The 12,201-nt window shown below is 35.3% G+C and overlaps 1 protein-coding gene across 1 annotated transcript in view; it reads left to right on the top strand.

Annotated features, from left to right (window-relative positions):
- Nucleotides 1–11,843, top strand: part of LOC118699004 (guanine nucleotide-binding protein G(q) subunit alpha-like) — a 117,078-nt gene extending 105,235 nt beyond the window's left edge. The window contains exon 7 of the mRNA XM_036402576.2: nucleotides 1,108–11,843. Within this exon, the coding sequence (XP_036258469.1) occupies nucleotides 1,108–1,298 (191 nt within the window). The 3' untranslated portion in view covers nucleotides 1,299–11,843. The remainder of the gene's footprint in view (nucleotides 1–1,107) is intronic.
- The last annotated feature ends 358 nt before the right edge of the window (nucleotides 11,844–12,201 follow it).

Below are 12,201 nucleotides of genomic sequence, written 5' to 3'. Positions count from 1 at the left end.
GGAAGTGTTACAAATTTTAAGCTTGAAGTATTAAAATAAGGTCTGTTATCCAGTTGGTGACATGTGTGGACATGTGCTGGGCACCAAACTATTGATTTTGTGATTACTGAAGGACAGAGCTACAAATAACAGCTGGATGCTGGTATTTGTATTGCTGTGTAACAACAGAACTAATAAAGAGAATAGGAGGAAACAGCACAGAAAATCTGTGTTCTGTAGAAACCCACATTTCAGAAACACAAGAGCAAGGGAACAATGACTTGGTGGCAGCACTAGAATAATGGAACAGGATTCACCAGCATGTGGCTTAAGTTCTTGCTTCTGCACTGCTCTTTTGGCTGTGAAAATGAATGAATCCTCACTGTTGCAGGCTGGAAGTAATTACTTTACCTTCTGAGATCTTTTAGGCTGAAAATGTAGTTTGGTTAGATTGACTCTGTCCTTCTGAGAGTTACAACTTTAATTTAGATATGATAGGATCATTAGCATACATAATTTAGATACCAACTAAAATACTAGATACTTTAAATTGGTTTGAACATGAGCCGTTTACAGGCAACAGTTTCAGCTGGAGAGCAGCTGTGTATTTTATTATCACTTAAAGTAAATTAAGTTCTATTGATGACAATGTCAGACCCAGTTCAGGATATGATTTCTCTATGCTTCCTACTAAAATCCATATAGAACTAGTAAACTTGCAGTGCCAAAATAACTGAAGTATAATTTACATACAGTAGGTTTAGACTGAACATTCACCATTTCTACTAACTTTTTAAAAGATTTAATTATTTAGCTATTTTTTTTTTAAATTTTCATTCTATGCATTTATAAATCACCTGTTCTAAAACAGGTGATTTATCTTGGTAAAGAAAGAAGATAGTCAGCAGTGAAAGACCAGCTCTGACTTGGTGAACATCTAAAATTTCTTTCCATCTTTATTTTTAATAGTTCCTACCACAAGGAATGCAGCCAGTATATGATAATATTGATTAGTAAAAGGTTCCCCATCTTCTTTTAGGTGGGGATCACAGACTAAGCCTTCCTTATTTTCTTTTAAAGAAGTGGAAATACAAAGTTGACTTTAAGAAAACTGAATTTCTCTTACAGGACCACAGCGGGATGCACAGGCAGCACGAGAGTTCATCCTGAAGATGTTCGTAGACCTGAATCCAGACAGTGACAAAATTATCTACTCTCACTTCACATGTGCTACAGACACAGAGAACATCCGCTTCGTCTTTGCTGCTGTCAAGGACACAATCCTACAGTTAAACCTGAAGGAGTACAACCTGGTCTAACTGTACCTGGGGCATCCTCCAAAACCAACTTTCCATGATTGAAGATATACAAGAGGGACTGTATTATAATCTGTGAAAACAATTTGCATAATACTAATTTATTGCCGGCCTGGACTCTGTGAATGTCCACAGAGTTTGTAGTTAATATTATGATTTTATTTAAAGTATATGGAGGAAAAACAAAAGATGCTGAAGTACATTCACAGCACATTTCCTCATTTTTTAGGTAAAACCATGTGACTCAATGTGTTTCAAATTCTCAGTCGTACATTTACAAAGGATAGCAATTTTTTGCTATTGAAGCAAAATCAAGCTGGTTTCCTCTTTGCCTAACCCTTTCCCTTCCCCTCCTTTCCTACTCCCCTTATCTTTTAAAAGGTACAATGGCCTTTTTTTCCCCCCAGTTGCATTCCTGGGTGAAATATTTTCTGTTGAATGATTCGGTCAGGAAAACATTATCATCACTGTTTAAGTCATCAGTATGACTTAAATTTTACAGTATGTACTTTGAAGGATCAAAAAGTATTGATACTGTGGTTTTTAAATTCTTTACATGGGTGTCTTCATTCTGTCTTCACTTCTGAGACTAGAATATTTGGATTGCAAAACATAATTACAGTTGTCTAAGGATAATAAATGTAACCATAGTTTTACAGTTAAGAAAGGTGCACAGAAGACAGTTATGAAGTAATTAAGACACAATCTGGGATGTACATGGAATATGTTAGAACCTCTTTTTGATTGCCATGTGCCATTTTTTTCTCTCTTCTTTTATTCACAAATGCCAAATAGAAAAGTCGTAGACACTACATTTTCCTCAGTAGCTGTTTTTCTCAGTTGTGTGGGGTGTTTTCTCTTATGTTAGAGCTTTTTTAAGTGTTTGTTTTCCACAGTAAAAAAATTATTTTTATTGTACAAAATTCATGTTGCCAAATCTGGCTTTTTATAAAACCAATGCGCTTGAAACATAAGATACTGATTGAAATGCCAAATGGATGGGTTGGGAACTGACCTGATTGAATCAACTGCCAAATGATTAACACACACAGTTTCAGCTCATGTGTTCCCTTTTTTAGAAAGTGTACCATTTTTTAATGCCAAAACCAACATGTAAGTGAATATTCTATAAGGTGTACTGTGCACCCGCATGTAGTCTAGTAATTTAAAGACAATTTAGAGCTCTCATTTTGTAAGTTATGACATGAGATTGTTTTCTGTAATAATGTCAAGGCACCTTCAGTTATATTACAAGAAGTTATTGATGAGAGATCACATTCAGGAATCTTTTCTGATAAGGTTGATTGTTAATTGATTCATAGGCATTTGATAGGCTTTCATGCAAAATAGCCTTTCTCAATGTTCTTTAGAAGAGATTTATAAATGTAAATGAAGCAGTGACAAAATCATTCTTGAAATTTAAATGTGCAATTTTTAACAAACAAAAGTGCAGCACATATTGATGAGCCTTTATTCCGCAGCTTAGGTTGAAGGTTTTTTGACCAGGTGCGTGATTGCTAGCAAGAAAATTCTGTATAGAGTTCAGACATGTAATTGGATTGATTATCTATGATGCCAGCTGGCACTAGAGTGCACTTAACACAAAAACGGCTGCCACATAGCAGCAGATGGGAGGTGGAAAAAAGAATGGTTTATTAGTTGATTACCAAAGTTAACAATAAATACTAATGAGATATTTTTCATCCTTAACCCTCCCAAATTCAAAAGAACGATAATAAGAACAGTTAGTATTTTTTGCTCCCTCTTAAATCACCTTGTAATTTAAAACTGGTTGTAGGTATAGTGCAATTATGAATGCTATAATCATTGTACATACATATATATATATATATATATATGGCAGCATCCATATTGGCTTTGTAATCATTAATTTTTGGCAAATTGAATGTGCTGTATTGATATGTATCTATGTAATTGTATTGTATGTCTTACAGCTAATTCACATTTTAAATAATGTTATTTTATTTACTTTTTTAAGAGAGAAGAATGTAAATTTTGTCAGTTTATTTCTGACTAGGGATTCGTTGTTGTTTTTATTTGCAAAACAAAATACTATAGTACAGAGCGGTACTAGAATCGTGCTGTATAAAATCATTTGCACATTCCTGAGTAGAAGTAAATTGGAGACACCAAGACAGAGATGATTCACATTCAAAACAATGCTCAAATCTTGTCAGGGCTTTATACAGCCGTAGAAAACAATCGATTACAAGAACTTATGCTATTATATCTCATATTGGAACATAAACTTTAACTAGAAATTTCGGGTTTTATTTGACTGATTCGCATTAGGTTATTTTCACTTTCCTGATAGTTGTATTGGAAAAGTAAATTCAGAGATATTTCAAACCATTGTACCATAAGTACTAATGCATATATGCTGTTGCCCTACAAATACCATCATAAAATGCAAAACATCAGATCAGTCTTTCAGAAACTGTGGAAACCTTAGGTATAAAAACAACAACCAAAAAGTCACTATTGTTAATGATTTTAAGGAGTTAAAGTGTTTTATTTAATGAAGCTAAAGCAGGTAGATGTAGATTATAAAAAGTGACACTGACACTCTGAATAGGGGATCAGAACAGTGATTCTTTCTTACATACAGCTTAACAAAATTGGTCCTGATCATGCTGTAAATGCAACATGCTGCAACATGCAGCTTCTGTTTTCACAGTTCCAGTGTTGATAATATCCCTTTTTTTAACCTGGGAATACATTGCCCACACTGAATTCAGTGCTATAAATGGAACTGTGGCCAAAAAAGGAAGGGGCAAAAAAAAAAAAAGAGGGGAAAAGAAAAAAAAAGACAAAAGAAAAAAAAATACAAACACAACCAAACAAAAAGCCTAGACAGTGGTGTCTAACAAACGTTTGGGGTTTTTAAATTTGTTTGGTTTTTTTTTCTTACGGGGTATTGGGTGGGGGAGAAGGAAATGTGGTTCCAAGTTTTGTATAAAAACGAAACAAAAGTTTACTCATGCTTTATAGTTATATTGTGATTGCAGAAGTTTTCAAGAGTGTGTGCCACTGGGCTATTTTCTGGTATTTTTTAGGTAAGTTGAACCTGTGGCAATGTTTAGATAATTTGAGCATGTTCTGGGAAAAAAAAAATATTCGGCATGCTGAGGCAAGCTTTACATGAATCACCTAACACAGCATTGCAGTATGACAGTTTACAAAACATTTTCTTTTTAAATAACACAGCTGTTCCCACTTGTAGTATATTCCATTGTGGTGGTGGTGGTGGTGTTGCTGTTGTTTTAATTGGTGGTTACTACTATGCCTTATAGTGCTTAAGTCCAGAAGTTTGTGCCTCTAACATGAAGCTGAAGGCAAAAACATCAAGACAGAAACCCTTTTAACTTTGCCAAAATGATATGTTTTCTTTGAATGTTATAAATGGGGAGGAGGGAAGGAAAATGTCTTGGGAACCTGTGTATTCTAATGTTCACTAGCACAAGAAAGCTGTAGTATGTGTTTTACAGAAACCTGGAACTTGCCTTTTTCACAAATTAACTGTCGCTGTCCTTACAGATGTAGGATAATGCAGCTATAAGGGCAGTTTACTTTTTATAATTCAGTCTCTTTTGATTGTCAAGGTGTATGGACTGTACTTTTTAATCATACTGCCACATGATTGTGAATCACTTTTTAAAGTTTGAAAATGGAGAAGAGACTTTTAATGCTGGATAACAGTCAGAATTGACTGCATGATTTGCAAAAACTCTATATGGGGGAAAAGGGCTGCATATAGATTTTGCTAGACTCCCAGCCTTGAGTTGTAAGGTGCAGAAGACTTTCAGATTACTCAACCTCATGACCCTTTCCTTGTTAAACATTCTTCCCAAAAGAATGAAATATTAGGCGAAAACAAGTACATGTTAATCCACATGAAAAAAAATAAAATTTAGACATTTAATTTATTACATGTGCTGCTATTCTTGGAGATCTGTGCATAGTTATCCTGCAGACTATTACATTAGTGAACTAATGAAGTGTTCACAGCATATTAACAAGGCCTACACATGACCTACCTCTAGTTAAGAGATTAGTAAAGTAGCTATGTTTTGGAGAGACTGACATAAGTAATTTAGAAAACTTAAATGTCCTGGTATTTAATTAACCATGGTATTTTAGAAATTGACACTTTTACAAATGCGGTCCCTCTTTTGACATAAACCATAAGTTCTAGAATTTAATAGACATTAAACAACTAAAGCCTTACCAGCTTGTTAGTTTAGTAGAAGTCTTGCAAAACAATAGTTTTAGTTTGAGAAGTGGAGCTACTGATATTTCCTCTGTTTTGCCTTCTGGTTATCTGTAGCATTTTGAGTTCTGTCAGTCATACAAGAATTTTTTCTATCTAGTCAATACATTGGGGTCACAATTAGGATGATAAAAGAATTTTACTCTAGGTTTATCTTGAGCTTTTTCACAGTAGTCATACGGCAGGTAAGACAGGAAGAGAGATTTTGAAAACAGTGTCAAAAGATACATTAAGTTTTATGTAAATTATTTGAAGTTTTTTTGCTCTCAAAATACAGTTTAAACTGGTTTCCTCATTTACCATGCTGCAGGAAATCCTTATTTGACCAGTTATTAATATTTTTGTTCTTTTAAGGAAGGGATGTCAGAGGCATTTTTAAACTTAAGTATTTAAAATAATATTTGCTGTTCTTAAAGTGTCACATAAGTGCATGTATTGTGTGTTGCTTGAGGGATGGAAAAAGTTTTTTTTTTTTAAAAACTAATATTGTACAGTTTCTGCCCCTCAAAAATGTTGATGGTTAAAAATACAGTATTTTTTGCCATATCTTCATACTATAGCATCTTCATTCCTTGAAATTTAGTTTTTCTGGAATATTTGGACTTATTGTTCTCCCAAAATGATTCTTATTTGGTAAATGCTGGAGACATGTATTACTCCAAAATTACTTTTTAATTATACATGTTCCATCATCATTGTCTAAATATTACAATTTCCAGAGTATCTTTGTTACAGCCAGATGTTCAAAACATTTAGGGTTTGTTACAGCAGAGAAGGTAATTTGACAGTATTATAAAAGTTTTGGAGTTTTTTTGGCTTTTGTACAATGGAAACTCAGAAGCATGGGAGAAAAGAAATAAAACCTATGTCTCAGGAAAAGAAAATTCATACTTTGCAGACAGGAAGTTTTCTTAAGGCATTTTGGATGATTGCAGTACTACTGCAAGAGTAGTTAGTGTTTCTTAGATCTTTTTGTTCACCTATGTCATGACAGCCGTAACAGAAAGAGACCTCTGTGCTACTTTTCAGGAGTTTGACTCATACCTGGTCAACAATCAGTGGATCTGAGATCGTCATTACTGAAGAAATAGTATTTCAGGCAAGTTGCAAAAATTAGTTGGTTCTCTATTAAGTGAACAAAACAGTTGGGGTAAGAATCCTTACCTCAAACAGAGTGCAAACTGTTTGCCTAAGCAAAGATAAGAGTGAATGGTTCCTCATTTTTCTTTCCAGTTGCAGAATGTATGGGAGAAGGATCAGTCACTAGGAAAGGATTAATTTTATGTCTGTGTCTCAGTGAAGATAATACCAACAAACTACAGTGTCATTGTGACCTTTAGATATGTGAAATAGATGTAGAAGCTGTATCTGTGTGATAAGTTGTGCAGACTTGTGATTAAAATCTTACATCAGATGCTATGATCATCTCACCCAATTACCAAGCACTTTGTAGGATACTGTCCCAAACATATAGGAGTTCCAGAATATTTTAAAAATGCCACAAAATGCACAATTCTCAGTTCCTCAGGAGCACATCTGATATCAGTATCTGATACGAAGGCACCAGACCCCCTCTCACAGCTCATTACTGTTAAAAGGAGCTACCCTCCAAGACCTCTGATCCTGGTTTTCTTCCGCTCAGAGCTTTCTCTCCCTTATGTCAGCCCTGCTGCTTTGTCAATGAACTGGGTGGAAAAACAACCAATTTATTTTTGCTCTTCTTGCTTGGCTGCTTTATTAGTCTAATTTTCAGGGCTTTCAGCCAGTTTGGCTGACCAGTGGTTCCAAGAAGTGCTAAGCTGACCAAGTGGAAGGGGTAGAATTGTGTGGCCCAAAGGCTTAGAAATGAGGAAAAAAGGGAGTAACACATTCCTCCCTGAAAACCTCATCCTAGTACTGTAGTTTCTAAACCCTTCATTTTATGCACTATTAGCTATTCTGGCTTGGAAGTGTTGCACTTTTCATTTTTAAAGGCCTTGATTGCATACTTATTCTAAAAAAAAAAAAAAAAGGAAACTGCAAAACAAGGAAAACTCTTGTTCCCCTTTAGGAATCACAAGTTTCTGTGTACATAGACTAAATGAAACTGTAGTCAGACTGATGACTGATGCCAAGAAATCAAACTTAGTGTTAAGGATAGAAAAATACAAAAATTGGACTTTTATTCATAGCACCAAAAAAACCTCAACACATAGCAAAACAAAACAAAAAAAACCCCAAACAAACCAAAACTTGTTTTTTTCCAGTAAGCTCTAAAAAGATGATGTTTTCTATCTTATTTAAAATGCTGTGTTGCTGGGCATGATATTCAAGGTTTACTGTGTTTTGTCCAAGGCACTTCTTTCTCCATTCACATTTATTTAATATCACACTCATTAATTGCTTCCTCTTCCACTCTCATTAATTGCCATCTAAAGAAAATACAGTATTGCTTTATATATGTGCACTCTGGAATACTTTCTGATCCTTGTGAATTAAATGTAAATTGGTCTGGTAAAATTCAACAACTGCTGATGTGTAGTACAGCTGAAGAGGAACACACTTTCTGCTTAATCTTCTTCCTCCCGCCATTTTGTCTTGATTATTTTTTGATATCTTCCCTTTATCTTGTTTGCCACAAAGAGAAGGTTTCTTGACATACCAGATTCAATTCTGGAAGTCATTGCAGAATTGATCATACTGGCTGCATTAAAGACAAATTGTGAATAAGAACAGCTTCAGAAGGTTCCTGTAATCAGAGGAAGATACAATTAGCCTTTTGGACATGCATTTCAGAAAACTGTAAAACCATAGTTGGAGTACAATCATTTGAACAATGTAGTAGGCAAACATGGCCCAAATGTTGCCATTTTAGTATGTCATTTTGCATTGTCAGTAGAGAGCTGTTTGCTAAGATGTTGCTGAAAATTTGCCTTTTTTCCTGCAGTCCTGTATGAGGCGGTTAATGCAATAATCAGGCTGGCACTCAACTGAAGAGATGCATTAATTCGACAATAAGTTCAAATGTATTCTTGCAGAGACTATTGCATAAGATTACTTTATATGATGCTAGCAACAACAACAAAAAAGATACTTGCATGCATGCAGTAAATATTTAAGATATTGCACTTTTATACATTTATTATGAAGAGGAATCACTCTCTCCCTAAAAATAAAATTCCATTTATCTCACAATGAAGTATCTGGAGTCTCTTAACAATTGTCAATTACTTGTGCACACAAGTGTGATTATTGTATACTAGAGGTTAATTAATCTGTTGTCACATGCTGCAGAATACTTGGTTTATTTCAAATGCTTTTGGAAAAGCCAAGTAATGTTTTTATTAGTATCTTGGTGACTACTTTTCTCATGTTTTTAGAAGAACACTCACAGTTGCTGATAAGACCTGATTTATTTTAGCTCAAGAAATTAACTGATTTACTATTATTATCAAAGTTTTTTATTCAAGTGCTTTAGAACTTCACTGTTTCATCTCACTTTGCTGAAGTTAACCAACCTGAGTGTAATTGAGAGGCAAAAAGCTAGATATAAATGTAGTCAAATTTGATACTTCCCTTGCATAATAATCTTTTAATGTACAAATAAATTACATTACTATAATTTAGCTGATGGAGCTATTCCTCTTGAATTGCAACAAGCTGTGGTGGTAGTAAAAAGAAATCAGTTGTCCTTATATACATAATCATATTATTCAGATTCTTTACAAGATGTTGGAAGAGTTCAAATAATATTATGACTCATACATGTAAAAACAGCTTAACTGATTTTCAGTATTATTTAATGGTCTAGAAATTGTTGGAATACCTTGTAAGAAGTTATAGAACTGGTGCTACAAGTGAAAGATTTCTGTGGTTATGGATTAAATAATTCTCTTTTGATACATATTCACACTTATACATGCTGATTTTATTTCTGCTAATATGAAACAAAAGCAATTCCACTCTAGATAGCAAAACATAGTCCTCAATTAAAAACCAGAAGGGCAAAGCATTACATAGCTAGAAGGTAAATACAGGGCTTAATCTAGATGATAGTGTACAATGTAAATGAGCACGACAAATTTCCTAAGCAGAGAAAAATTTATGTAAACTGAGAAATAATTTGTGAGTTGTTTAGTTGACTGTTCACTTGTTCAAGCTTAATAGAAAAGCATTTGAGATACTTTATTAGCATCTCTCTAGGAGACATCTTTAAACATTTTGAAGTTCAAAGCAAAGTAGGTTAAAAGCTCTTTCTCCCTTACTCTGATGTTCTGGAGTTAAGAAATACACACTCACACTCACAATACATACATTTCGGGATGTTTAAACAGATACTTCCGAATTGCAGCAGAGGGGGATAGTGAAACACTGCGAGGCATGGAAGGCAAACCTTATGTCCCCAGTCATGTAGATGAAATGATTTTGCCAGTTGATCTGCAAAATACACATAACTTAATTATTTTGTTTGTCTTCTCAGTAGAAAATATTATGGCTTCAGTATCCTAGAACAATCATTTTAATTCTAACTGAAGAGTTCTTAATTAACAACTCTTCAGTTTTTTTAATGGAAATAGGGACAATTGTTGTCTTACCCTAGGCTACAAAAACAGTTTAACACCTTTCCTGAACTCTTGGTCATTCAATATTTGATTTGCTGTCTTGGAGAGCCACAAGTATGACCTTTATTTAGCCTTCTGTTGCACAACAGGCAAAAAGACAGGTCCTAACCACAGGAAATTAATGAAAGGGCAGACAAATTTAGCTGCTGCAGATTCATTTTCTGCACTCTATTCATACTGACTTAGTCTTTGCTTTTAATAATTCTGTGACCAACTCAGTTTAGGAGAAAATAGTTTCCCTTGTCTGCCTGGAGGTTTTTTGATTAAAACTTCTATTCCACTCATATATATATATGGAAAAGAAATCTGCTTCTCAGAAGAGGCTTCTTTTACAGCTGATTATCTGATATTTCCAAACATTAACTTGGTAATTGACGGTCTGTAAGTCATAGAGGGTGTAGCATTAAAAGAAAGTGTGTATTTCCCTCATTTAGGCTGACAAGCATTATTTAAAATGCTTATGGGTACATGGAAATTGCTATTCAGTGCACAGCGATCACCTTGGCCTGCTGGGTCACTTGTGAACCCAGGGCCCTAAAGAATGGAAGTCATAGCAGAAAGTCATGGTGTCAGATGTTCCTGTGTTCAAAGGAAGAGTAGATATGCTGCTGCTTTTGTGGAACAAAATTTCTCTACAACAGAGATACCCATTTTCTTCCTTCTCCCTGTCATTTTTATACATAAAAAACCAACTAAACAGCAACAACAAAAAAAGCAAAACCACCACACCCAACCACAAAAACCAACCCTAACAAACAAAACCTCCCAAAGGAGCTGGGAAGGCTTATCACAAACACACATTCCTGACAACAGTTTTCAGCCATGTTGTTTGAGCCTCTGAGTGCCCAGGTTTGCAAATATGACCACTGGCTGTTGATGTTGAGCCTGTAACTACATCAAGCCTGCAATGTCAGGCAGGATTTGATATGTGGTATGAAATATGTGGGTGCTGTTCCCTAAGAAGATACCTTTCTCAAGTGGCAGGAGAAGTAATACGTAATGACAGATGGCCATCAACCATCTACTAAGATCTATGGTGAGAACAGGCAAGACACTGGAATGTGAAGAATTCCACAGACCAAAGTTACTGGTACAGGAGGGGACTTTCTTATGGCAGAAAACTATTACACTTTAACCAAAAATACACTGGGAAAATAGCAGTGTGGCATATGTCATACCACTTAATAAAAGTTCCTTTGAAAATAAAAATTGTAAAGTCTGAGGTAATTTGCCAAGACTTCAAGGCTGTCATTAAATAAAACACAAGTTGAGAATATATCTGTGCATATACTACCTAGCAGTAAATTCGGGAGCTGTGACATTTGGAAAATGGCATATATAAATGACATAAAGAATGCAACACTAAGCCAATGGCAGGCCGCACAATTTTACTTCTTTCATCATAGACAAGTACAAATGCTTTTAAGTACATTTTTCTATTTGTATGTGCACATTTCTATTGGCATAGCAAGCATATCCAGGCATTTTGTGATGACTGAGAGTGCCACAGTCTTACAGATAATGCTTACCTATGTAAAGAATTTTCAAGAAGTTATTGTAAAACCATTGTAATTTCATAGTTGTTAATGAAAACTACAAGTTGTATTTTGTTTGATTTTTTTTTGTGTTAAATTAAACAAGTTTATTTTAAAAGTGTTTTCTACAAGAGCCTGACTTTCTTGATATTTTACATCAAAATATAGCTATGGTTTTGCTGCTGGCTGAAGAGGACTCGGTTTCACAAACTACAATGATAATGGGGAAATTATGCATGCTGTGGTCAAGAGACCAGAAGTACCTTGTGAGAGCCACGGGCCTCTCCTGACTCTGCCTCCTTGCCCTCTCCCCAGGGGAACGGGAGCCAAGAGAAAGTGGGCCAGAAGCTTCCTGGCTGGGGCTGGTGCCAGTTTTAGGAGAAAAGCCAGAGCTGCCCGTGCGGTGCCGCCCGCGGGGAGCGCGGCTGGCCGGAGACACCGGCGGCTGTGGGAGGGGGTCCCGGGGACGCTGGCACCGG

This window comes from Molothrus ater, chromosome Z (genome assembly GCF_012460135.2).
Source record: "Molothrus ater isolate BHLD 08-10-18 breed brown headed cowbird chromosome Z, BPBGC_Mater_1.1, whole genome shotgun sequence".
Classification (NCBI taxonomy): Eukaryota; Metazoa; Chordata; class Aves; order Passeriformes; family Icteridae; genus Molothrus; species Molothrus ater.
This window is presented reverse-complemented; position numbering and strand designations above follow the sequence as displayed.